Source organism: Brassica rapa, chromosome A05 (genome assembly GCF_000309985.2).
Source record: "Brassica rapa cultivar Chiifu-401-42 chromosome A05, CAAS_Brap_v3.01, whole genome shotgun sequence".
NCBI classification, from domain to species: Eukaryota; Viridiplantae; Streptophyta; class Magnoliopsida; order Brassicales; family Brassicaceae; genus Brassica; species Brassica rapa.
The window spans coordinates 2,647,636-2,674,373 of NC_024799.2; the positions used below are offsets into that span (position 1 = coordinate 2,647,636).

The 26,738-nt window shown below is 35.2% G+C and overlaps 6 protein-coding genes across 7 annotated transcripts; 1 reads left to right on the plus strand and 5 right to left on the minus strand.

Annotated features, from left to right (window-relative positions):
• The first annotated feature begins 4,098 nt into the window (after positions 1-4,098).
• LOC103866894 (4-hydroxy-tetrahydrodipicolinate synthase 2, chloroplastic) lies at positions 4,099-7,323 on the plus strand. The gene is made up of 3 exons (XM_009144894.3): positions 4,099-5,721; positions 5,879-5,962; positions 6,194-7,323. The coding sequence occupies exons 1-3, from the start codon at positions 5,636-5,638 to the stop codon at positions 7,119-7,121; spliced, it is 1,098 nt and encodes a 365-aa protein (XP_009143142.1). The 5' UTR covers positions 4,099-5,635; the 3' UTR covers positions 7,122-7,323.
• Positions 7,324-7,734: 411 nt separating this feature from the next.
• Positions 7,735-16,392, minus strand: LOC103866896 (protein lava lamp). Of its 2 annotated transcripts, none has more exons than XM_009144896.3 (14): positions 15,259-16,392; positions 15,038-15,198; positions 14,833-14,936; positions 14,672-14,752; positions 14,421-14,524; positions 14,227-14,313; positions 13,872-14,074; positions 13,507-13,708; positions 13,371-13,421; positions 13,184-13,282; positions 13,024-13,083; positions 12,697-12,821; positions 8,321-12,396; positions 7,735-8,230 (listed from the first exon to the last, which is right to left on the minus strand). In XM_009144896.3, the coding sequence occupies exons 1-13, from the start codon at positions 15,445-15,447 to the stop codon at positions 11,268-11,270; spliced, it is 2,595 nt and encodes an 864-aa protein (XP_009143144.1). In that variant the 5' UTR covers positions 15,448-16,392; the 3' UTR covers positions 7,735-8,230; positions 8,321-11,267. The 2 variants fall into 2 exon arrangements, with proteins under 2 accessions (XP_009143144.1, XP_009143145.1); XM_009144897.3 differs by having other exon boundaries at positions 7,738-8,230; positions 12,697-12,818; positions 15,259-16,390.
• Positions 7,741-8,442, minus strand: LOC103866895 (protein LITTLE ZIPPER 1). Its single transcript, XM_009144895.3, has 2 exons — positions 8,321-8,442; positions 7,741-8,230 (listed from the first exon to the last, which is right to left on the minus strand). The coding sequence occupies exons 1-2, from the start codon at positions 8,416-8,418 to the stop codon at positions 8,050-8,052; spliced, it is 279 nt and encodes a 92-aa protein (XP_009143143.1). The 5' UTR covers positions 8,419-8,442; the 3' UTR covers positions 7,741-8,049.
• A 1,198-nt stretch (positions 16,393-17,590) lies between the features above and the next one.
• On the minus strand, positions 17,591-19,148 carry LOC103866897 (fasciclin-like arabinogalactan protein 8). The gene has a single exon (XM_009144898.3). It carries the CDS (start codon positions 19,082-19,084, stop codon positions 17,834-17,836), a length of 1,251 nt encoding a protein of 416 aa, XP_009143146.1. The 5' UTR covers positions 19,085-19,148; the 3' UTR covers positions 17,591-17,833.
• Positions 19,149-19,836: 688 nt separating this feature from the next.
• On the minus strand, positions 19,837-21,982 carry LOC103866899 (serine/threonine-protein kinase Aurora-3). The gene is made up of 6 exons (XM_009144899.3): positions 21,395-21,982; positions 21,034-21,276; positions 20,663-20,758; positions 20,369-20,583; positions 20,212-20,284; positions 19,837-20,131 (listed from the first exon to the last, which is right to left on the minus strand). Exons 1-6 carry the CDS (start codon positions 21,521-21,523, stop codon positions 20,030-20,032), a joined length of 858 nt encoding a protein of 285 aa, XP_009143147.1. The 5' UTR covers positions 21,524-21,982; the 3' UTR covers positions 19,837-20,029.
• A 236-nt stretch (positions 21,983-22,218) lies between these two features.
• LOC103866900 (spastin) lies at positions 22,219-26,435 on the minus strand. Its single transcript, XM_009144900.3, has 13 exons — positions 26,230-26,435; positions 25,826-26,138; positions 24,340-24,431; positions 24,240-24,262; positions 23,916-24,147; positions 23,753-23,848; positions 23,572-23,687; positions 23,417-23,497; positions 23,161-23,284; positions 23,006-23,055; positions 22,797-22,923; positions 22,608-22,705; positions 22,219-22,492 (listed from the first exon to the last, which is right to left on the minus strand). The coding sequence occupies exons 2-13, from the start codon at positions 26,134-26,136 to the stop codon at positions 22,376-22,378; spliced, it is 1,467 nt and encodes a 488-aa protein (XP_009143148.1). The 5' UTR covers positions 26,137-26,138; positions 26,230-26,435; the 3' UTR covers positions 22,219-22,375.
• Positions 26,436-26,738: the final 303 nt, after the last annotated feature.

Sequence of the window (26,738 nt, forward strand, 5' to 3'; positions counted from 1 at the left end):
TACCGAAGCATATAATTTTCAGTGTTGTTTTAAAAATTTCTATCCACATTATATATCTGTATCAATGTATTCTAAACTCTCTTACATGGTAAATGAGCGTCGTTCTATTTTTTTCAATTAATTTAGTAAAACTTCATATGCTCCGTAAATCAATGGACAAACCACAATAAAATCTCTATTCTAGAGAAACAGAGACAACAAATGTTCCAAACTTCTCTGACCATCATCATATGTTAGTTCATGATATAACTATGCATTAAAACAATATTATCATATTTTTTGATTTTTTTTTCAAAATCTATGTGTTTACACCCCTACAAAATATTCAGTTTTTCGATAAATGGTTAATAAACCGAAGCCTATAATTTTTAGTGTTGTTTTAAAATTTCTAACCATATTATTAATGTATTCTAAACTCTTTTACATGGTATATGGGCGTCGTTCTATTATTTTTATCAATTAATTTAGTAAACTTCATATGCTCCTTATATCAATGGACAAACCACAATAAAATCACTATTCTAGAGAAACAGAGACAACAAATGCTCCAAACCTCTCTAACCATCATCATATGTTAGTTCATGATACAACTATGCATTAAATAATATTATCCTATTTTTTGAAATTTTCTCAAAATCTATATGTCCTTACAAAATATTCAGTTTTTCAGTAAATGGTTAATATAATGAAGCCTATAATTTTTAGGGTTATTTTAAAATTTCTTACTACATTCTACTTTTGTATTAATGTATTTTAAGATCTCTTTCATGGTACATGGACATCATTCTATTTTTTATTAATTAATTTAGTAAAACTTCATATGCTCCCTAAATCAGTTGACAAACCACAATAAAATCACCATTTTAGATAAAAGAAGAGAATAAATGTTTCAAACCTCTCTGACCATCATCATTTGTTATTTCATGATACAACTATGCATTAAAACAATATTGTCATATTTGTTTTGAATTTTTCTCAAAACCTATGTGTTAACCCCTACAAATAATATTCAGTTTTTTCGGTAAATGGTTAATATACTGAAACCTATAATTTTTAGTGTTGTTTTAAAATATCTACCCACATTCAATATTTGTATTAATGTATTCTAAACTCTCTTCCATGGTAAATGAACGTCGTTCTATTTTTTTATCAATTATTTTAGTAAAAATTCATATGCTCTCTCAATTAGTGGACAAACTATAATAAAATCTATATTCTAGAGAAACAGAGACAAAAAAGGTTACAAACCTCTCTGACCATCATCATATGTTGTTCATGAGACAATTTTGCATTAAATAATATTATCATATTTTTTGATTTTTTCAAAATCTATGTGTTAACCCCTACAAAATATTCAGTTTTTCGGTAAATGGTTAATATACTGAAGCCTATAATTTTTAGGGTTATTTTTAATTTTCTTACCACATTATACTTTTGTATTAATGTATTTTAAAGTCTCTTTCATGGTACATGGGCATTATTCTATTTTTTTATCAATTAATTTAGTAAAACTTCATGTGCTCCATAAATCACTTGACAAACCACAATAAAATCGCTATTTTAGAGAAAATAATAGAAAAAAGGTTTCAAACCTCTCTGACCATCATCATATGTTATTTGATGATACAACTATGCACTAAAACAATATTTCCATATTTGTTTAATTTTTTCTCAAAATTTATATGTTAACCATTACAAAATATTCAGTTTTCAGTAAATGGTTAATCTACTAAAACCTATAATTTTAAGTGTTGTTTTACAATTTATAACCACATTCTATATTTGTATTAATTTATTCTAAACTCTCTTACATTGTAAATGAGCGTCATTCTATTTTTTATCAATTAATTTAGTAAAACTTCATATGCTCCCTATATCAGTGGATAAACCACAATAAAATCAATGTTTTAGAGAAAAAAAGAGAAAAAAAGTTCCAAACATCTCTGATCATCATCATATATTATTTCATGATACAACTATGCATTAAAATAATATTGTCATATTTTTAGAATTTTTCTTAAAATCTATGTGTTAACACTTACAAAATATTCAGTTTTTCGGTAAATGGTTAATATACTGAAGTCTATAATTTTTAAGGTTGTTTTTAATTTTCTTACCACATTATAATTTTTTATTAATATATTTAAAAGTCTCTTTCATGGTACATGGGCATCATTCTATTTTTTATCAATTAATTTAGTAGAACTTCATATGCTCCCTAAATCAGTTGACAAACCATAATAAATTCGCTATTTTAGAGAAAAGAATAGAGAAAAGGTTTCAAACCTCTCTGACCATCATCATATGTTATTTGATGATACAACTATGTACTAAACCAATATTGTCATATTTTTTATTTTTTTTTCAAAATCTATGTGTTAACCATTACAAAATATTCAGTTTTTCGATAAATGGTTAATCTATTAAAACCTATAATTTGAAGTGTTGTTTTAAGATTTCTAACCACATTCTATATTTTTATTAATGTATTCTAAACTCTCTTACATGGTAAATGGGCGTCGTTATATTTTTTTATAATTAATTTAGTAAAACTTCATATGCTCCATATATCATTGGACAAACCACAATAAAATCGATGTTTTAGAGAAAATAAGAGGAAAAAAAGTTCCAAACCTCTCTAACCATCATCATATATTATTTCATGATACAACTATGTATTAAAACAATATTGTCATATTTTTTGAATTTTTTTTCAAAATCTATGTATTAACCACTATAAAATATTCAATTCGGTAAATGGTTAATATACTGAAGCCTATAATTTTAAGTGTTGTTTTAAAATTTCTAACCACATTCTATATTTGTATTTATGTATTCTAAACTCTCTTACATCGTAAATAGGCGACGTTCTATTTTTTATCTATTAATTTTGTAAAACTTCATATGCTCTCCAAATCAGTGGACAAACCACAATATAATCCATATTCTAGAGAAAAAGAGATAACAAAAGTTCCAAACCTCTCTGACCATCATCATATGTTAGATACAACTATGCATTAAATAATATTATCATATTTTTTAAATTTCTCTCACAATCTATGTGTTAATCCCTACAATTAATATTCAGTTTTTTGGTAAATGGTTAATATACTGAAATCTATAGTTTTTAGTGTTAATTTCTAATCATATTCTACATTTGTTAATGTATTCTAAGTTCTTTTACATGGTAAATGGGCGTCATTCTATTTTTTATCAATTAATTTAGTAAAACTTTAGATGCTTCCTAAATTAGTGGATAAACCACAATAAAATCTCTATTCTAGAGAAACTGAGACAACAAAGATTGCAAACCTCTTTGATCATCATCATATCTTAATTCATGATACAACTATGCATTAAAACAATATTGTCATATTTTTTGAATTTTTTTCAGAATCTATGTGTTAACCCCTACAAAATATTCAGTTTTTCGGTAAATGGTTAATATACTGAAGCCTATAATTGTTAGGGTTGTTTTTAATTTTCTTACCATATTATACTTTTGTATTAATGTATTTTAAAGTTTCTTTTATGGTACATAGGCATCATTCTATTTTTTTATCAATTAATTTAGTAAAACTTCATATGCGCCCTAAATCAGTTGACAAACCACAATAAAATCGCTATTTTAGAGAAAATAATAGAAAAAAGGTTTCAAACCTCTCTGACCATCATCATATGTTATTTTATGATACAACTAGGCACTAAAACAATATTGTCATATTTTTTAAATTTTTCTCAAAATCTATGTGTTATCCACTACAAAATATGCAGTTTTCCGGTAAATGGTTAATCTACTAAAGCCTATAATTTGAAGTGTTGTTTTCAAATTTCTAACCACATTCTATATTTTTATTAATGTATTCTAAACTATCTTACATGGTAAATGGGGGTCGTTCTATTTTTTTATCAATTAATTTAGTAGAACTTCATATGCTCCCTATATCAAACGACAAACCACAATAAAATCGATGTTTTAAAGAAAAGAAGAGAAAAGAAAGTTTCAAACCTCTCTGACCATCATCATATATTATTTCATGATACAACTATGCATTAAAACAATATTGTCATATTTTATGATTTTTTTTTCAAAATCTATGTATTAACCACTATAAAATATTTAGTTTTTCGGTAAATGGTTAATATACTGAAACTTATAATTTTTATTGTTGTTTTAAAATTTATAACCATATTTTATATTTGTATTTATGTATTCTAAACTCTCTTACATCGTAAATAGGCGTCGTTCTATTTTTTATCTATTAATTTAGTAAACCTTCATATGTTCCCTAAATAAGTGGACAAACCACAATAGAATCCTTATTTTAGAGAAACGGAGACAAAAAAAATTCCAAACCTCTTTGACCATCATCATATGTTAGTTCATGATACAACTATGCATTAAATAGTATTATCATATTTTTTGAAATTTTATCACAATCTATGTGTTAATCTCTACAATTAATATTTAGTTTTTCAGTAATGGTTAATGTACTGAAGCATATAATTTTTAGTGTTGTTTTAAAATTTATATCCAAATTATATATATATGTATATTTTAAACTCTCTTACATGCTAAACTTCAAATTTTTGTCGGCATTATGAGTTACACATAAAATAGATTGTTTGACTTTCAAGTTCAATGATTACACTATATACAAAACCCAAAATAAATCCACTATAACTGAAGTGGGTCTATCTCCAATTCGATATATTATTTATTAGACATATTAGTTATGTTCGGATTCGTATTTCTTGATTGAACATTAACAGTTGTTTATCAACGAATGTGGTCATTGTTAGTAGTGCTTATGAGTTATGAACCAGATCATTCACTGATAATTTACAAAAAAACTAGACTCCGTTTTTATTTTTCTTTCCGTAACGTTGTAAACGAATAAGATTCAGGTTTCCAAACTTTAAGTTGGGCCTATTAATCTTTGACTCGGTTAGGCCATAATTTATTGGGCCTATAATGGGCTCATAAGGGAGTGTTCTGTTTTCTTAACGCTCTTACTGGATAGAGGTTAGTAGTGTTAAACATTTCAAAAGTCTTTGATTACAGAATCTTAATGTGTGTTATTATTAGACAATAGACACTAGTATTATAGACCAAAAAACACAATTGACTTTAAGAAAACTATATTGTTACTTGTGAGGAGCAGCCACGATGGACCGAATGTACATGAACGTGCATTGCATGAGCTTAATTATATGCATAATACATTAATCAAAATTATAAACCATTGTTTTGATCTAAAAAGTACTCCATTCCAGAAGGCTGCTAAGACAAAAAGTTAGTCCATACTAATCTTTGTACGTGTCGATGACTCAATCTCCACGTGGCAATATCGCAGAAGCTCTCTCGAGAGAGACAAAACAAAACCCTACGAAGGCTCTTTGTCTGAATATAATCCCCCGTCTCTAGTTCTTCATCCTCCGTCCATCTCTACCGCCGCTTCCTCCTCCTTATCGGAATCTCTATCGTCATTATGCTCATAAGCCTCTCTATCGCTTCACATCTCCGTCCAACGATTCTCTCTATCGCTTCACATCTCCGTCAACGCTTCACTTTGTTCTGAGAATTGAGTTCCGATTTTATAATTTGACGTTAGGTGAATTTTGTTACTGTGAGATGGCTGCTTTGAAAGGTTACGGCTTGTGTTCTATGGACTCTGCTCTACACTTCCCCTGTCCTAAGCCATTCCAGGCCTACAAGAGGTTTCCTTCTCTTCTCCTCTTATATATATTCTAATACATTTGCATATAGGTAACGTTTTTTGCGTTAAGACTATAAAGCCCAGTCATTTAGATTAATTACTAGACATTACGACCTTAAACACCTCTTGTTCTATCTATCATGTTGCTCATAACACAGAAAGAGCTCGAAATGGATCTCTCCAATAGCAGCTGTGGTACCAAACTTCCACCTCCCTATGCGCAGCTTAGAGGTCAAAAACAGGTCTGTCTGATAAATAAATAAATAAAGGCTTCGAATGGTAACAGCGGATTGAGCGGACAAAGCGGTTTGACTGCGGTGCGGTTCTGACAATTATAAAAACGTATAGATATATAGTATATATAGAGATTTTTGTTACTGTTAACTGCGGTGCGGTGTGAGACGGATGTTACCATTCGGAGCCAAAGACTTTTTTAGATGAATCTATAAAGTTTGTTTTCGTGCTAATGCCAGGACCAATACAGATGACATAAAAGCCCTACGACTCATCACAGCCATCAAAACGCCTTACCTCCCCGACGGGAGATTCGACCTCGAAGCCTACGACGACCTCATCAACATCCAAATCCAAAACGGCGCTCAAGGCGTCATCGTCGGCGGCACGACCGGCGAAGGACAGCTCATGAGCTGGGACGAGCACATCATGCTCATAGGCCACACCGTCAACTGCTTCGGCGCAAGCATCAAAGTCATCGGCAACACGGGAAGCAACTCCACCAGAGAAGCCATCCACGCCACCGAGCAAGGCTTCGCCGTCGGGATGCACGCCGCCCTCCACATCAACCCTTACTACGGCAAAACATCTATAGACGGAATGATATCACATTTTCAGTCGGTTCTCCACATGGGACCCACGATTATCTACAACGTCCCCGGTCGAACCGGGCAGGACATACCGCCACGTGTCGTTTTCGAGCTTTCTAGGAGTGCTAGTTTAGCTGGCGTGAAGGAGTGCGTTGGGAACGAGAGGGTCCAGGAGTATACGGAGAATGGGGTTTCTGTGTGGAGCGGGAACGATGACGAGTGTCATGACTCGAGGTGGGACTATGGAGCGACGGGGGTTATATCGGTTACGAGTAACTTGGTTCCTGGTTTGATGAGGAAGCTGATGTTTGAAGGGAAGGACTCGGAGTTGAACGAGAAGCTGAGGCCGTTGATGGGGTGGCTGTTCCGGGAGCCGAACCCGATTGGGCTCAACACTGCTTTGGCCCAGCTCGGTGTGGCGAGGCCCGTTTTTAGGTTGCCGTATGTTCCGTTGCCTTTGGCTAAGAGGGTTGAGTTTGTGAGGATGGTGGAGGAGATTGGGAGGGAGCATTTTGTTGGTGAGAGGGATGTTCAGGCTCTTGATGATGATGACTTTATCCTTATTGGTCGATATTAAGCATATTATACTAGTACTTTCTTGAATCTTTTGGTTGTTTTGTTTGGTATTTAATGAAGAAGGAAGAGATGGTTTTATACTTTTTGGTTTATGTAGCTGATGAATGAAACTCATTTGAATGATTTCATCATATGTTCTGGTCTCTGTTTGTTATGAACTTATGATATATTCTCTCTGTTCTTAAAAGATCTATGTTATAGTTTTCTCACACTTATTAAGAAAACATTTAAAATTGTATTTTTCAATACATTGTTTTTCTTAATTAACTATTCTCAATAATTTTTAACCAATGAGATTTTATTAAACACAATTGTACTTTTTAAAAAGTACAATTTTTTATTAATTAATGTTTTGAAAATGTAAAAAATTTATTTTTTTGAAACAATTTTTTTTTTCTAAAAAATGTCTATAAGAAACAGAGGGAATATACTTTTACTCTGTTTTAAAACTGTTGGTTAGAAACGGCACGCTTGTTTGGTTCTATTGGTTGAAATGGCATGACTTTGATATCTTGGTCCATCTTTGAATACTACCGGTTACTCTTCTAGCCATACGCTCTTTGGTAAGATTGACATGTTGAGTAGAGAGTAGCAAATTAGAAACCAACAGAAAAAAATAGCTAAAAGGTAGATTAACCATTAACAAAAGAACACACATGCGGAGATTACATATATTAAAAAGATGAATAAACATATACTAAAAAGACTAAAAAGATAACAAGGAGATGAAACTATTAAAAAAGAAACAAATAAATTAGATGTATACCCCAATGACACTAAACCCTTGATTCTAACTTATAAGACCCACTTAGATAATAGGACCTGGTGTGTGTTTAGAGCCCTTAGATTTTTATTATTATTGACTCACTAAAGAAGAAGCAGAAGGATATGATCTTGGTGCTTGTTGTTGATGATGGTAAGGTTTTTGTTTATGGAACATGTGACACTTTTTTGGTCTGAAGCTGAGAGAAGAGAGCTTTGTTTTCTTGGTGAAGAAGAAGAGCTTTCTTCTTGAGTTTCTCATTCTCTTGTATGATGTATTGGTTCTCCATGTAAAGCCTTATATTTTTCATCTCCATCTCTTTTTCTTTCCTCCACATCCTTCTCCTCCTGGAAAATTAAAGAATAAAGCACGTAAACACAGTAGTGACTTCATTATAGAGTCAATTATAGATAGTGTGTGATGATGGAGATCGAAACCTGGATAGGCGAGGGATACGAACGTGGGTTTGTGTTTTGAGGTACAAAACTAATTTCGTGGGTGTGTCTGAGAATGGTTGTGAAGAACTCAAACACATCTTTGGAGATTCAAGAGAGAGAGACAAGAAGAAGTGAGAAGTGTTTGGGTAGCTGGAGAGATGGATATAGAGGCGTTATATAGATGAAAGTTTTTTGCATTTTTTTGGAGAGAGAAGAGAGAGAGAGAGGCTTCTTTTGAAGGTAATGATGGCAAAAGAAGAATCATGATTACAAAGGGACAGGGAGAAGATGAAGTTGAAATTTTTTCTGAAGATGCAATGAAGAAGAACAAGTAAACAAAAATAGTCTCCATCTCTACTATATATATATTTTTTAATTATTTTAGACTGATTGATTAGTTAATTGTACTATTTAGAAGAATTTAGGATGTTTCCTAAAAAGCTCAAACTCACCGTTAATAGGTACACACGACTAAACAAACTATTCAACTTTTGTTATTGATTTGTTTGTTTGCATGTTTTGTCAACTTAATCACATGGTTGATGGGTCTATGTGACAGTTAGTCAAATCTGTGAATCATTTGGTTATTCGTACATTAACAACTATTGTTTCCATATATAGTATATATATATATATATATTATTTTTTTTAGTGAATATAAATCACTAGTACAAGCAAATATTTATCAGATAAGAATGGAATTTATGAATCTCATGACAATTACAATTATAAGTTAATACCACCAAAGCAACATTCGAAACCAGGCTCGACTCTTGCTCCAACATTATGTTCACCGTTACACACTTACTTTTACTTCAATACCGTTACACATTTACTAAACAATAAACTGGTTATTATATCATCTATGTGACTAATCTTTGATTTTTAATAATAGTTCTTGAGTTTTATGAAGCGATTTGGCAGATTTTTTTTACTGGAAAAAGGGTCAAATCATGATTAGTTGGGGAGGCAAAGAAGTCAAAAAGGTTAAGAGTACGTGAAAACCTCGATCTTCCTCAGAAGTACAATTGTTTCTCTTTACTTCAAACCTTTTTAATCATCAAGTCTTTGTCTCAATTTTTTTTGCCTTTTTCACGAAGGAAAAAGATTACGTACAAGAGCCTCCAAGGTAGATATTGTTGATCCAGCCAGAATTTTCAACTCTATTGAAAGTCATATCTAATGATGGTTAATCACCGTTAAATATGCACAACAAGACTTACGTTCTAAAGTTTTATTTAATTTACTCCAACTCATTGTGGTCGCCAGTTACACTATTTGTTTTTCTTTTCTTTTTCCCCGTAGATTACAATATTCATTCTACGATAATAACATAGATTCTGCTTACAACATGTGTTAGGCAATCGTGTATATCTTCTTTAGTTCCTTATATCCTCTTATAATTAATACAATTCTCTAGTATGTTTCATTCTCTTTTATAATTAAAATCCTAACTAAATCTGTTCCAAAAGAGACTAAAGCTCATATGAGTTGACAGGGAAGATAATGCAAAAAGGTAACAAGAGGGAATCATGGTTCATGATGGGTCACGTGAGGTAGGGAGCTTGAGTTTAAAAAAATGGTTCTGAAACATCGAAATAAGAGGAGAAAAGTGTGAAATGAATGCAACCGAATCGGGTGCAGTGACTTTTATTTAACACATACAAATGTAAATGTATGTTTTGTCTTGTGTAGTAGTAGTTGTAGTAGTGAGTGGGGAAAAAGTCATGAGAGTACTCGAGTAGGAGTAGAAGCAAAAGCCAAAACACATTAAATTTAGAAAACGAAACCACCGATTTGGCTTCTTCTTCTCATAATCATCACACCCATTTGCCGTATTAACACCCGTTCCCCACTCGACGACGATAGATTCATCAACCATCATCATTGTGCATATTGATTTTTGTGGGCTATTTTCTTTTTAATGCTCAAACCCAAGTTCCACATGCACATATGCCCAATCCCCTTCCTTGGAGTGGCCCAATCAATACTCCTTATTTTACAAACTATAATTTCTCAGTTTTTCACCAACGAATTATAAATAAGCCATATCAAAATTCTCTAAAACCTAGTTAAAAATAAGAAAAAAAAGAAACACTAAAAAGCTAAATTTCATAATATTCAATAAGAATATCAAGCTAGACATTGACAAAAAAAACTCTACTCATTACATGTATTGATGATATACAAGGAGAAAAAAAGAAGACAGAAAAGGACTAGGAGGACCACTACAAAAAGATGTACTCATTTCTTGTATTGATATTTCAATTTGAAACTCGAAATGCAAAGACAAATTAAGTAATAAGAGAGAATCAATGGAACTGGAGGAGATAGTCAACACCGAAATGAAACCGCCTCCCCATCCACGCTTCACTACAAAGTCTTCAAAACTTGTTATCATTTTGTTATACTCCATTATTATCATCACTATCATCTCTACCATTATTGTTTATATATAGCCATCTTTTTTAAGTAAGTTACTGCTTTCATAATGATGGAAATTTTAGTAAAAGAAGATTCTCCTCTTCTCCTCAATCCTCACTATCAACACCTCTCTTTTTTTAACTTTCAGCTTATCAATTGATGATTCCTCTGACTTGGTTCTTTCTTCATCTGTCTATATTGTTAGCCCCATCTCTAGCTTAGCCATCTCCTTTCCCCTTCGTTCCATCGGTGCTATCATTGCATTACATTATAAAGAAACTTTGTCCTGATATAGACATTTCACAAAAAAAAAATTGAATCAATTCGTTTAGATTCACGTTCCCACGTAAATTACAAGTCCCATGTTACAACCTTACCATTTGCCATGCCCTATCTACACAAACTTACTTCTAATGTACGAAATTAAACGAAAAATGAGCCCCACGAGTACGAAAACAAGGATGGATTTGGCAAAGAGAGTGAAAGTTAACGAATATGTGAAACCGAGAGCAAGATCTTGTTGCTAAGTATCTTTATCGTCTTCGTCCATGTTGTCCACGTCTTTTTGATCCCCATCAGCTTCATGGGTTCCTTCACTATCCGGATCCACTCTCTTGTCATCATTCATATCAGAACCCTCTGTGTCCGAGTCTGAGACAGGACCAAGTTTCTCCTTCCCATGGTCATCATCATCTGTATCAGAACAACTCACTGTCTCAGAGTCGGAAGAACCATTATCATGATTTATTTTTCCCTGTTCAATGATCCCCACTGTCTCCTCAACAGCGACTTGCTCAGCGTCAGCTTTCCTTGTAGTGTCCAGGACCTCAGGAACTGTCGATTTAGTTTGACTCTCGCCTACTTGAGTGGCCACTTCCTTGATTCTTTGAGTCTGACTCTCTTCATCCTCTCTACTTCTTTCGGCTTCGTTTTCTCCATCTACAGAAGGAGCTGTGCTATAAGCCCAACTCCCAGCAACTTCAGAAGCTAAAAGATCTGACGTTCTTACAGTGACTACTCCCTCTGTCTCTTGCGTATCTCTTCCATCGTTCAAGGGGTTGTTCCTTAACAAGAGAGCAGCTTCATCATTCTGATCACCTTCACGAACCTGAGTTTCAAAGTCTATTTGCATTGTGTCACCAGCTGAGATGACTGACTTCCTCAGATGATCATTTCCTGGACTCTGAGTTTCGTCAACTTGCTCTGTTCCTACAGGGTCTGTTCCCGAAGTGGGTGCTGTACTAACAACGCCTATGTCGGAGCCAAATCCACCCTTGGAGACTTTATCGGAGCTTGCATAATCAGCTTCTTGGGTGTTTTGGCCTTCCTGACTCATGATTTCACAGTCGTGCTTCTGAGTAGCATCCGCATCTTCGCAGGACGTATCAACGACTTCGTTTCTTTCAGACCTTTGCCCTGATGTGGAGGAGCTTGCCTTGGCAGCACAGTTCGTTGCTCTCACATCTTCCCGAGTATTATTACCTCTGATGAGGCTTCTGTTCACTGGATTAAGATCAATATCTAATGAAATATTGTCGCAATTTTCCTCATCTTCTAGAGTTCTCTGCATGTTCTTCAGCTGTTCCTGCTGCTTTGCAAACAGAGCCGAAATCTCCTCAGTCGTAGAATAAAATGCCCGTAATTGAGTTTCACTGCATGAAGATTCCACGTGTCAATAAATCAGACTAATCAAACTTGCGTAACAATGCATGTTAATAGTTTAAGGCAACACAGTCGACAAGAAACTAACTTCTTACCAGGAAATCTAGACGAGCATAAAAACAGTACAGCAGCACTAAACATAAACTTACAAGTGAATAAAGGAGCATGCATGCGTTAAATTTTTTACCATTGACGTTTGAAGATCTACCATAATGTAGGTTATCCAACCAATCATATACAGAAAAAGTTGAGGCCTAAAGTAAATATCACGATGCGTGTAAATATCTTACCGGAGCATGATTCTTTCTCTAGCACCACGGTGTCTCTGTCTTTCAACGTCAAGATCTCGAAGAGCAGCACTTATCTCTAGTTCTAAGGCAGACACTTTTGCCCATGCTTCTTCTCGGGCTGCCTGCTAACGAAACAAAGAAAGTCTCAGCTTAAACATATAATTTCATGGAGTCAACCTTACAAATCTCTAGCTACATGTACACGTTCTCTAAAACAGCATATTATCATATTCTATAACAGGGGGCAGAGGTCGGAAACAGAAGCATGTCGCTGATTTTAAACTGTGAAAAAAGAATTGAGGTAGATAAATCTATTTCCATTCTTACCTTTTCGTTCTCCAGATCCTTTTGCAGTCTTTTTATTTCCAGGTCTAGTTCTTCCATTTTCTGTTCAAAATAGGATATTTTCGGCAACCGTTAATACAGAAAGAAACAGAGAGAAGAGAACTATGCAAAATAAGAGTGAAATTGCATTCAGGTTTTGTACTTTTTGTGCATTAGCAGAAGCAAGCTGCTCCTCGGAAAGTTGAGCTTCTAGCTGACGGTTTCTATTGTCCGAGTAGACCAGCTTCTGCCTCGTATCTTCCTATAAAACACCAACACACTTCTCAAATGACAAAAAAAAAGTGGAGAAAGGAGTTCAAGTTTTCTGTAGAATTTACTACCAAACATACCAATTTTGACATCAAAGTTTCCACTTGGGTGGACCTTTCTTTCTCTGTCTCCTGAATATTTGTCAAGTAAACAGTCTTATTCTGAGGCCATAATAATAAAGAGGAGTTAATTCACACAGCAAGTCTCAATTCATACCTTCATTTTGTTGATTACTTCTTGTTGTTCCCTCTCGTGTCTCATAGCAACATCAGAAAATCTGTTCAATTCTTCCTGAGCCTCAATTTGGCATTTATGTATCGCAGCTTTTATTTCAGCAGCGGCAGTTTCTCGTTCCTCTTTTCTTTGACTTCTCTCTTCATCCAGCCCTGTCTTCAGTTCATCTATAGTTGCCTTTTGACTGAAAGGAACAGTTGAAGCTATCATGGGGCTACATATTTGCAATGCTCAGGCTTATAAACGCATAGCCACATAAAATATTCCAGAAAGATCAATATACAGAAACCATATGATGATGGAAAGAGTTTATCAAACGATCAACCAGGAGAAAACACTTTATTTACCTTTTAATTATTTCATTTGCTTCACTGAGAGATTGCAAAGAACCGCTTAGTCTCTCGCCAAGGTCATCTATGGAATGCTTCTGTTCAGCTGATACTTTGTTGACCTGCGCCAGTTCTTTTTGCCTAGTATCAATTAGCTCACGCAGCTCAGCCAGTTCATTATGAAACGATTTTGCTACGGATTCTTTCATCTGTTTTATTTCCTGCAGAATGCAAAGAAATATTAGTACAGATACTTAAATAATCCACCAATCACTTGAAGATCATACCATAGTTTTTATCTTCTGTAACAACATTTAAACCTTAAAAAACACCGCCCGCCATATCACAAATTCAAAGAAAAACACAAACATACACTTTCATGCAGCTCCACAATAGCCCGGGACTCATTACGCAGAGTGTCAACGGTAAGCACTTGTGCTTCTAACTGTTTCCTCAGTTCCTGCGTACACCATTTAATCGTTGACACAAAGTTGCGTTATAATGACATCACGGTTTATACAAACACCAACACCTAATAACGGACGCCTCAATAGAAGATGAACATACTGTGTTTGATCTCTGTAGGCTCTTAAAATCATCCAAAGAGATTGGACCATCAGGACCACCAATGCCTATCCCCTTCGGCCTCTTAATTTCACAAGCTATATCCTCTTCACAGCAGAAAAAAACACAGATCAAAAGTAAGAAAACACGCGCTATACAATGGTGAAAAAGTCTCCCAATACGTGCCATTCCTAAGTCTATACGAATAGCAAGTTCGGAACAAAAAAAAAGGCCTGGACCCTGGACCGTGGTACCTGCTTTTCTTTTTCTACTCATGGAGGAAACCGCAGGATTGTTTCCAAGTATTTCGCGGTATACAAATGCAAAGGCCTTCTCTGAAAAGAAATAAAAAAAATGCAGCTGTCAAGTGTTTGTTATAACTTGAGAATGCTTGAGATAGAGAAATGTAAGTTACCATGGTCAGGAGGAGTAGCAAAAGATATAATGTCACCATGCTGAACCCTGACTTCAGGACCTTTCTTCTTCACTCTCTCCCAATTGAGAAACGTACCATTTGTGCTACACCAAAGAGAGACGAACACACACACACACACAAAAAAAAGATTAAATCTTTAGTTCACTAACCTATAAAGCAGAAGAAGAGGAGTTCGTTCACTAACCTAGTGTCTTCCAAGAAGACAGACGCATCACCGCCTGTGACAATCTTACGATGAATCTTACAGTGATTCCCACTTATAGCATTCGACTCAACCTGATAGCTCGCGTGACTCGGCAACCTCCCGAAGCAATGCTCATCAGAATTCAAAAGTATGTTTATTCCCTAAAACCACAAAATCAAAATTCAAACTTTTTTAAAAAAAGAGGAATCAATCACACTAACCTGGCGGCGTTTGCGAGCGTTGTTCGAAATTGCGGTGAGGACGCCCCAGACGTTCGAGTCGTAGTTCTGAAGCGGCTGCGAGGCGATGTTAGCAGCGACGGAGACTATGAAGTCCTTGGAGTTCATCGACGGAGATGCACAAGCGTCGTTTTGGGACGCAGCCTTCCCGTCCGCCGCAGTAGACGTCATTTAGGGTTACGGCGAAGGAGAAAAAATGGCGGGGGTTTTGGAGCCCTAACACTGATTAGGAGCTTTTTATTCTCTGTAGTTTTGAGTGAAGCTTCTCGAGGAAGACGGAGGTTTGAACGCCCTGTCGTTCGTTAAATAGAACCGAGGAATGAGCGTCGTTTTATATAGAAATAAACGATAGGGTTTGTGCTTTTAGAATGTAGAGACGATATGAGGGTCGTCAACGAGAAAAGGTGTCGGTGTCAAGACGGGCCTTTCGCTTTCTTTAATGAATATTACTGGCCACTGGGCCACACTTCTGCTAACTCCAGACAGTGTAGACCACCCTCAAATTGTACATGTGAAACGATGCCATTTTGTATAACCCTCTATAGATCTGGACATTTCGGGTATCGGTTCGGTTCGGTTCGAGTTTCGGATAGGGAGCTAGAGGATCTATTTAATATTTGACGGTTTGATCCGTTATGGATAGTTTCGGGTTCGGTTCAGTTCGGTCCGGATAGTAAATGTAGAAACCAAAAAATACCCGGAAAAAATCTGGTTCTCATTTGGATCTGGTTCGGGTTCAGATAGTTTGGATAATTTGGATAAAATATCGGTTATTTAGAGTAAAATTTTAAATAATTAAGATGATTCAGATAAATATTTTGAATATTTTGGATTACTTTGGATATTTCGGATAAAACTATTCGGATAGTTTCAGATACTTTCGGATAGTTCGGATACTTTATAATAATTTAGTTATCTTCAATTATTATTAGATAATTTTAATAAAATTTTAAATTAAAAATATATATTTAGTTATGTTATATATATATTAATATTTTTATATATTCGGATACCCGTTCGGTTTTCATTTCGGATTAGGAATCACTCGGGTATTTGAGGTTATTGGTCTGGTTTCGGTTTCGAATATTTCGGTTCGATTCTGATTATTTTGCCCAGACCTAATCCTCAAATCTGGAATATTCTCGTTGTTCATTTATGGAGTTAAGACAACAAAAATTAGCAAAAATAATAATTAAATCTAAAAGTGGAAACTTTGCTTTATTCGTTGCTTCCCGGGTAAAGGGATCATTTGCTGTAGGGGTGGGCGTTCGGGTACCCGTTCGGGTTCGGGTCGGGTATTTTGGATTTTCGGGTATTTCGGTATAGAGGTGTAGAACCCGTTCGGGTATTTCTATACTTCGGGTCGGGTTCGGGTATTTTTAGTTCGGATTCGGTTATTTCGGATCGGATTCGGATATTTAGATTTTGAAAAAAAAATTAAATTTTTCATTTCTTAAATTTCTTGTATTTAAAAATATAAATTTTACTTAACTTCTTTTTATTTTTAATAGATTAAATGGTTAATAGATTTAGACATAACATTTTAAAACTAAAAATGCATTAATTTAATAATTGTTTTAAAATTTTGGATGTAACTTTTTGTTAATTTTTGAAATAAAAAAATTTGACATGCTTTTTAAGTGAGTAGCAAATCATTTTTTCCGGAATTGTATGTATATCATATGAACTTAAAGTATGTGTATTATTAATATAATTATTTTATATAAAATGAGATATGTAAACTAGAAATATAAGGTTAATTATACATATGTTCGGTTATCTTCGGATATCCATTCGGGTTCGGATATTATCCATTCGGGTTCGGGTATCCAATCTCTCCTAATTCAATACCCGTTCGGGTATTTTGTTACTTCGGTTCGGATTTCGGTTCGGGTTTTTCGGATCGGGTTCGGGTGCCACTTCGGATATCGGGTAAAGTGCCCACCCCTAATTTGCTGGAGTGTTCAAGTTTAAATTAAAAAGAAGACAAAATCTGAGTTCTAAAATAAGAAATTGGGGCCATGAGATTCTTAATCACTAACTAAAATTTAAAAACCTTAAAGCACATTTAAATCAAACAATACAGAACATTTAATTATAAACAACTTATCTTTAACGTAGTGGTTGATCTTTAATCAATAACTAAAACTTAAAAACCCTAAAGCATATTTGAATCAAACAATACAGAACATTTAATTATAAACCACTTATCTTTAACATAGTGGTTGTTTGTGCCTACAATTCATTTTAGAAACCTATTTCAAAGTTTGAATTGGTGGCACATTGTATATTTGTATCTTTCCCATCTCTAAAATGTAAAAAGAAAAAGGTTTATAGAAGATAAATAACTGAAGAGGGGATAATTTCTGAACAGTCTAGTATCAGATAAACAGTGAAAGCAATAATGAAAATGTGATTAAATAAAAGATTTAAACCTCACTCTCTAATCCCAGGTTTAAGCTCAACAACCATAATAACCACAAAAGCAGTAGAACAAAAATAAATTAAAAAAGAACAAAAGCAGTGGCAGCTTGCGTAATTACGAGAATTTGAAAGATCAAAGAGACACCGAAACGGCTACGGCAACGAGCGTGACCAATGCGGCGAACAACGACGGTGAGCTCACCGCAACCGCCGCGTTAGCCGACTTGCTATTCGCTGAACCAACCGGCGAGTCCGAAGGAGAACTTTCCGGTGACTCGTCCGTCGGAGGTGCTGGCGGTGAAGCTGCAGTCGGCGAAGGACCTTCCGCCGGAGATGGTGTCGGCGCGGTGACCGGAGCCGGCGCCGGCGCCGGAGAAGTGGCGTTTCCGAATAGCTCGGGAGGGAGGAGGACTTTATCCACCGTGAATATCACAACCGGAGTAGCGTCAAGCACGGTGTCGGCGAGTCTCGACGGAGCAATGCCGGTGTGGAGAACAACTTCGTCGCCGGAGGTCGACGTGGTAAGATCGTATTTCCCGGCGCCGTTGGTGGCCAAAGTGGAGATTTTGTTTTTGTTAGTCTTCAAAGAGCCTTTGGGCTTGTACTCAGCGAGGGCGTGATACTCTAGGAGCGAGACCACCTCAGCTTGCGTGAGCTTCGTCAGATCCGGAACGTCGTCGTCTTTGAACGCCTCATCGTTCGGCGCGAAAACCGTCAAGCCTTTCTCGATGGTGGACTCGTAGGTCTTGAGTACGCCGCTCGAGACGAGCAAACCGGCGAAGGTTTTGCATCCCGCTTTCTCGAGCAAGCCGGTGAGGTTCGACACGGCGGCGGAAGGAGCGGGGGCGGTTAAGAGCCCCGGGGAGATGATCGGAGCGTCGATCTCGAGGACGGAGATGTTGTAAGGGATCTGCTTGACGGACTTCGTGTAGGAGGAGTCGAGCTTGGAGCCTGAGGCGGCGGAGCCGAAGCCGACTTTGCCTCCCTTGAGGTCGGTGATGTTGACGAAGCCTAAGTTTCCGGGAGCGTTTCCGGTGGTTTGGTAGAGCGTGGTGGTGAGGACTGTGCCGTCTGAGATCTTGTGGAGCTTCTGGGGGTCGTAGTAGTCGAGGAGGACGAGGAGGCTCAGAGCGTTTTTGATGACGGAGAGCGGGTGTTTCCCGGCGAGGGAAGCCATCGCGCCGTTGTTGAGGACGAGGAGGGTGATGGTCGAGCGGCTGTTGATTTCGTCGGCGAGCTTGGTTTGGGAGAGGTAGCTGTTGAAGGAGGAGTACTCCGGGTTGTCAGCGAGGATTTGGGTGATGTTGTGGCTGTGGACGGTGGAAGCGAGGGCGAGGAGAGAGAGAGTGAGGGCTAGGAGAGAGAATGTCTGAGGCGCCGCCATGATGAGACGGTTGAGTTTCAGTGTAAGTGTGGAGAGCAGAGGAAGTGAGAAGACAGAGAGGGGGGATGAAGTTAAGTTAAATGAGGTGAAACCAATGGTTAAGGGTTAACCGTGGTTAGGTTATATTTTAACTTGGGTTTAATTTATTCTTTATCAATGTGTGTTGTTTATAAGTAAGCTGGGTTGGATTGGGGCCATGTGCTTTTTCGGACAATAGCTGTAAGAAGAAAGAGGCCATTCCATTTAATTGTCTTTTTCGCGTAAATGACCAAAATGGGCTCTGGGCTTCTTCTTAAACAGGTTGATATATTTAACACTTTAGTTAACTTTTTCTCAGTGAAAGAAAAAGTAATTAAATTATACCCTCTAATTAATCGATTGTGTAGGTATATGTGTTCACAATATTTAAAATTTGAAAATATGTATTAAAATGGTTTTGATCAAAAAAAAAATGTATTAAAATGGTTTGTTGATTGGTGGCTTATTCATGATTCTAACCTGACTTTATTGTAGAATAAAAACATATAGAAAAATACATGTTTTAAATATATATAGTTATATACAAGTCGGTGAGGGACAATATTGAATCACTGCTTCCCATTATAAGATTTTTTTGAGCTGTTAAAGCAAATACTGTCCACATGTCTTCCATATATAATATCAACTGTGATTGTGTGATATTACTAAGCATTCAATCAAACATTATTTTTATTTTCATATAAATAAAGTATTTTTCCTTGTTTCTTTCCTTATTATCAGAAAAAGAATATTTTATAATTATAGTTGATTCCAAGTGGAAAAAAAAATATTAGATGGGAAGACAATGTTATAACTACATCCAACTGTAAAAACAATTTTTTCATCAATGTGCTGAAATGAAACATACAATGTGTGTTCTCCGAACTTCCCCACAACGCTACTTGTCCAGAGACTGGGAGAATAACATCAAATGAGGCACACGCCTTTAGGATCTGCGTTCTTGACGATCCAAGGGTGTTGCATGATCTTCGTAAGAGAGAGCCTTTTGGAAGGATCCTTAACAAGAAGCTGCAGAATGAAAATGTATGTTAATGTTCCACAACTAGTCCAGCAAGAGAGTCCTTATGTGTAATGCACTAATGCTTTACCTGACTGATTAAATTTCTAGCTTCTGCAGAGACATCTGGCTGAGGAGGAAAACTCAGATCGATCTTAACAATTCTGCATACCATTATGAATATAAAACAACTTCATCAGAAACTATAAGGTTCAAGTTTTAATAAAAGAATCTAGTCTTGGCTTTACCTCTTGAATGTATCTTTCTGACTCTCAGCTTCGAAAGGAGGGTTCCCATAGAGAAACTCGTAACAAAGTATCCCTAAAGTCCAGTTATCAACAGCATGATCGTGATCTCTGTGTTCAACCATCTCAGGTGCCAAGTAATCTAACGTCCCGCACATAGTTTTCCTCTTGTTACTTGACTGCACTGACCACCCAAAATCTGCAATTTTTAACCTTCCCTGCAATGTAAAATCACAATACTAATGACAAAGAGCCAAACTCTTCAATGTAAAACACACTACAACCATCCTTACATACCTTATGATCAAGCAACAAGTTCTCGGGTTTGATGTCTCTATGAATCACACATTTTCCATGACAATAGGCCAGTGCCTGACTTAGACTTGAAATGTACTGAAAATACCAATGATCGAGTTGTTAAGCAGATAGTCTGGGCCAAACCGGATGAAACATTAGCCTCAAGCCCTTAAAATTTTTGAAAAAAATTATATATACAAAAAAAAATGCACTAATTTTTGAAAAAAATTATATATACAAAAAAAATCCACTTCTCCAAACTATTGAAATCTTTATTAAATCGTCTATAACTCTCCCCCCAATCAAAATCGCAGGACCGGCCCTGCAGATAGTTCATGCGACATTGAGAGAGAGAACAAGGAGAGACTCACAGTGGCGGCTTGTTGTTCGGTGAGATGGCCATTCTCTTTAAGAAGGCCATAGAGCTCACCACCATGAGCATACTCGAGAATCAAGAAGATCCGCTCGTCGTCGTCGAACCAACCGAAGAGACGGAGGATGTTGGGGTGCCTTAGGCTCGTTTGGATCTCCATCTCTCTCCTTAGCTGGTGATGGAGTTTATACTTCTCGATCTGTTCCTTGAATATCACTTTCAACGCCACCACGAAGTGACTCTAACCTCACACACACACACACAGTTTGAGATTCGAAAATTAGGTTTCCATAACAATACAAGATGGATTCAAACGTTAATCGATTTGGATTGAAGGTAGAAGAAGGAAGTAGTGTAACCTTGACTTCGCGAGCGAGATAGACTCTGCCGAATTTGCCTTTGCCTAACGGTCTCCCGATCTCGAAATCTGCAAGGGAAAATGGCTTCTCGGGATCTCGAGCGTCAGGATCTGTCGGTTTCTTATCCATTTACAAGAGAGGCTCTGTGATTCTGAGGGAAGATAGAGAGAGAGAAAGAGGAGGGAGAAGCAGATTTGAAAATCGATTTTAGAAATGTTACTGAAGAAAAAGACAACCTACTCTAAACGCAGCGTTTAAGAAGATCTGATAATGCGAATAATTACATCGAAATGACGATTTTACCCCCTACGGCCTTTAATTAATCCGAATCATGCGCATTGAAAGTGGTTTATATCTTGGTTAATCAAATTTTACCCATTTAACGAAGAAATGTAAACTCTTCATGCACAGCAACTACAGTTAAATGAAAGTTTGTAATTCTTAGAAAAATAATACTCCCTCTGTTTCATAATAATTGATGTTTTGTAGTAGTGTACAAAGATTAAGAAAAAATGTATTTTAAAGATATAATTTTAAAATCAGTTAACCAATTATAAAAAAGACTGTAAAATCTAATCGGTTGAACAGTTTCAAATAAAATTAAAATTAACCTTAAAATCTCAAAATTTTATGTAAATTGAAACAAAATAGTCTTTTTAAAACATCATCTATATTGAAACGATATAACTCAACAAATTAGAGAAAACTTTAGATATTAAGTATATCTACTAATCATGCATTATCTACTAAATATAAAAAAATTGCATAGAAATAAAAATAATTTATATATTAAAAAAAAACTTTCAAAAAACTTATATTATGAGTTTGCTTTCAAAAACAATCCGGTGTTAGGTATGTATGACATTGTAAATATCAATCTACATTTCAATTGTTTTATTCTGTTTTTAGCCCAACACCATATATTACAACAATCGTCTCAACATTTACAAGATCTTTATCACTTAATTACAAAGAAGAAACTCAATTAGAGCCAAACTCAGAGTTCCAACGTTCAAGCTCTTCCCATTTGTTTTTACTCAAGCTTGGTCTTATCACTGCCATCGATTTCCTAAAATCATCATATCTCAGCGGTCTCACCTGCAAACATTTACACATCCATTCATTAAACAAACAAACAAACCTCATCAACTCAAAAAGGACTTCAAAATTAATTTCAAAGACTTAAAAAGTTTACAAGAGATTGGTGTAATACTTTATTTGCTTGGATGGTGAGAATATCAGCACCGAGTTCTCTGATTGGCATCATTGCAGCTTCTTCACACAATGCTTGTAGATCGCTTCCTGAGTATCCTGTTACATAAGGATTGCTTATTAGTATACTGGACTCTCCTACACAGTAAATAAAAAAACAATCTGTGTTCGTTTCTTATACAAAACTTGCCTTCGGTTTCTTTGACGATTTTATCAATGTCTCCACCTGATAAAGAGTGAGGCTGACACTTCAGTTTAGTTTTGAAAAGTAGTTTCCTGACGTTTGAATCCGGCAACGGTACATATATTCTCTTTACCTAACAAAGTGACAAATTCAAACCATTTAAATAATCAGATTGGTGTAGACATGAAAATCCTGAAAGTGACAAATGTTCTTACCAATCTTCTAAGCACTGCATCATCCAACTCCTGTGGCTTGTTAGTAGCTCCTGCAACCACATTACATCCAAATAAAAATTATAGGGATGATTATTGATGTCATAAATGATGGTTAAACAGAGTGAAGACGAAGACAAACTAAGCAGGAAGCATACCAATGACAATCACCAGATCATCAGGATTAGAAGTCACACCATCAAATTGGATAAGGAACTCTGATTTCAACCTTCTGCTTGCTTCGTTCTCATTGGTAGACCTTGTAGACATTATACTATCTATCTGAAAACCAGAGTAAAGCACACACACACACATTCAGATTCAACTTATATGGTATGTACTAGAACTCTGGTAAGGACTGGTGTTTCGGTTAGTCAACATATAAGACATGAAAGGGGGAAGAGTACTACATACTTCATCCATAAATATCACAGAAGGTTGTCTAGATATTGCAACTTGGAACAACGTTTTAACTAGCTTCTCAGCCTCACCCACCTGATAACAGTACATGAAAGTCAATTTGTCTACATTTGAAGTGAAAAGTATATTCAACCAGACTAAGCACAAACCCATTTAGATGTCAATGAAGATGCTGAGACGTTGAAGAATGTTGCCTGTGACTCAGAAGCAACTGCCTTGGCAAGCATTGTTTTTCCATTTCCAGGTGGCCCAAAGAGAAGCAAACCTTAACAAGAAGAAGAACTTTCAATAAAGAACGTCAAAGAAGAAAGAAAGCTTGCAAATTTTTACCTCTAGCTGGTCTTCGGAGACCAGTGAACAAATCTCTTCGTTTCGCTGGTAAAATAACCATCTCCAGTAAAGCTTGTTTAGCTCCATCAAGTCCAGCTGCAAGATAGTTCAGGCATAAGTGTGATTCCACTGATATATCTCATAAACAACGGCACTAACTCACCAACATCATCCCACTTGACAGATGGACTTCTGTCCACTATTGTTGTGTTGATCATCTCTTCTAACTTATCATCGTATCCATTCCCAGATTCTTTCGCAGGTTTTAGGTTTGTAGTAGTAGCATCTCTAGGGCTCCTCGCCTTCCCAACTCCACCTCTGGGAAGTGAAGTCCTTTGTGTTGAAACTCTTCTATTAGAGGAAACTGAAGCTGAAGAAGGAGATGGTACAGTTCTCTACACAATCAAGAATCAGAAAAAGATGATTCATCATATGAATCAATCCCCACTACAAACATCACATTCTCCAAAGAACTAAAGACAAATACCTTATTCTCAGACATTCCAACACCTAAAAAACAAGAACACCATTGATGTCAGAAACAAAGCAAAATGTGAACTCACTTGTGCATTAATAAAAAAAATCACCTGCACGTTTACCAAGAGCTTGCAACCTCTCAGATACTTGACTTTGCCATTTAGAAATCTTCTCTCTATAAGATCTCACCTTCTCCTTCTCACTTACCATATACACAAGTCAACACCACAAATAAAAACCAACTAGATTTTGACCCGCACGTCCGTGCGGGTATATTTTTTTTTAAAAAAATATGATGCTATTTGATTTTTATGTCACTATTTAGGATTTGGCAAAAAAATCAAATTCGAAGAATTGAACCGATCCCAATCCGAATAAGTAGTACTAAATCCGAACCGGAATTGATTAAATATCCGAATTATTCAAAACTTTGGTATTTGAAGAAGTGAAATCTAATCCGATCTGAACCGAAGTATTTTCGGTATCCAAAATAGATTTATATACGTATATATATTAATTATATTTAGATTTTATATATATATATATATATATATATATAAACATCCAGAATATATATGATACTTTTAAGTTCACTTAAATGCTTGAAAATATATACAAATAATCAAACATAAATATCTTAAATAGTTAAAATATACTCAAAACTCCAAAATACTTAAATAATTATTAATTCTCTATCCAAATATTTAAACCAAACCTATTTAAATTGGTTATCCAAATCCGAACCAAATACTCAAAGATCTGAACTGAACACGAAATCTCAAAAAGCCCGAAAACAAACCCGAACGCCCACCCCTAATCACTATTATATATAATCCTATATGTGTCATCATAGGTTACAAAATATGTGTTATCATATAATTAATTGTATTTTATACGTACCATCAAATAAGTTTTCTTATAATTAATAATATTTTATATATACAATCATATAAATAATCACATATATTATATTTTAAAATTTAATGTGAAATATAAAAACCATAATTTAAGTTGGTGTTTGAAATTGGGCTTTGTATTGTATTTTTCTTATATATATTGAAAATAGTTTTATAATAGTTATAGGAAAATATGTTAGTAAAAATCAAATTTTGAATATATATATATTTTTTTGAATGAATTTTTGATAAAAATCAATTTTAAATTATTATTTTGATTTGAATATATATATCAAGTAACATAGACCATTACTTTTTAATATAATGTAATGGACTTTTAATTCTTTTAGTAGCATAAGCCCATTTTTTTTTCCTAACTTACTGCTATTCATGTTTCCAAACAGTACTATTTTTTTAACTACTGTCCATATTGCCAAACAATCTCAATGTGTACTTCAACTTTAATAATATAGATGTTCAAGAAACTATACAAGAGTAGATTAATTATACATTTATATAAAATATTTTAGTTGTTAGGTTTAATTATAAATTATTATGCTGAGTTAGTTATATACAAAACAAAATAAATTAGAAAAATTTGTGAATTTGAACAAAACATTATTGCTTAATTTAACAAAATTAGACTAATTTAGATCAGATTTTAAGGAAAATGTTTAGTATAAATCTGAAAGAACATTACTTGGAACTGATGTAAGAAGGAGAAGGCGTGGAGGTAGCTTCACTCATGATCCTCTGGGCGTTTCTGTAATGAAGAAGCGCGTCGTCATGTAAACCCCACTCTTCTGCTCTAACACCTTTGGCGATCTCCTCTTTCGCCAAATCGAAGTATCCTTTGAGCTTATACGCGACACGTTCGTTACTAACCGGAGCTCCATCGATAACGTTCATGGAGGAGGCAGATGAAGAAGAAGATGATACGGTAGGATCGTGATTAGATTCTACGGTGAAGATTGAGCTAAACGAATCAATTATACCTCTGAAGAAACTCATATCTACCAAAAAAAAAACAAAGATTCCGAATTTAATTGAACAGTGGTAATACATGAATACAAAATCGAAAATGACAGAACAGGTTTCACGCACCATGTTTTGGTCGGATGAATTCATGTCGGAGAGGAATCAATCCAATCGAATCAGAATTACCAGTGAATTAAAAATAATCGAAGGTTGAATAATATTCAGTTTATAAGCCTCTATGTCGGAAAGAAGGTTTCCAACTAATATCAGAAGCCCTTGGTTTTGGGCCTTTTAGAGTGAAGATCAAATTGAATACCATTCATGCCTATATATATCCCTATAGAAGAAAGAAGGTTCGAACTCGTTTCATCCTGCCTACTAGTACCAGTACTGGGCATTCGGTATTCGGTTCCGTTCCGAGTGTATCGGATAAATCATTCTACCCAATAAGTATTTATTAAATTTCGGTTTGGTTTCGATTCAGTTTTGATTTGGTATCAATTCGATTTCGAGTAACAGTTTAATATATGAATCAAATATATATACATATAAAATATGTAACTAATCTAAGTAGTATATTGGTTATACACTTACATATTCGTTCGAGTTATTAAAGTGCTAATTTGTAAGTATTT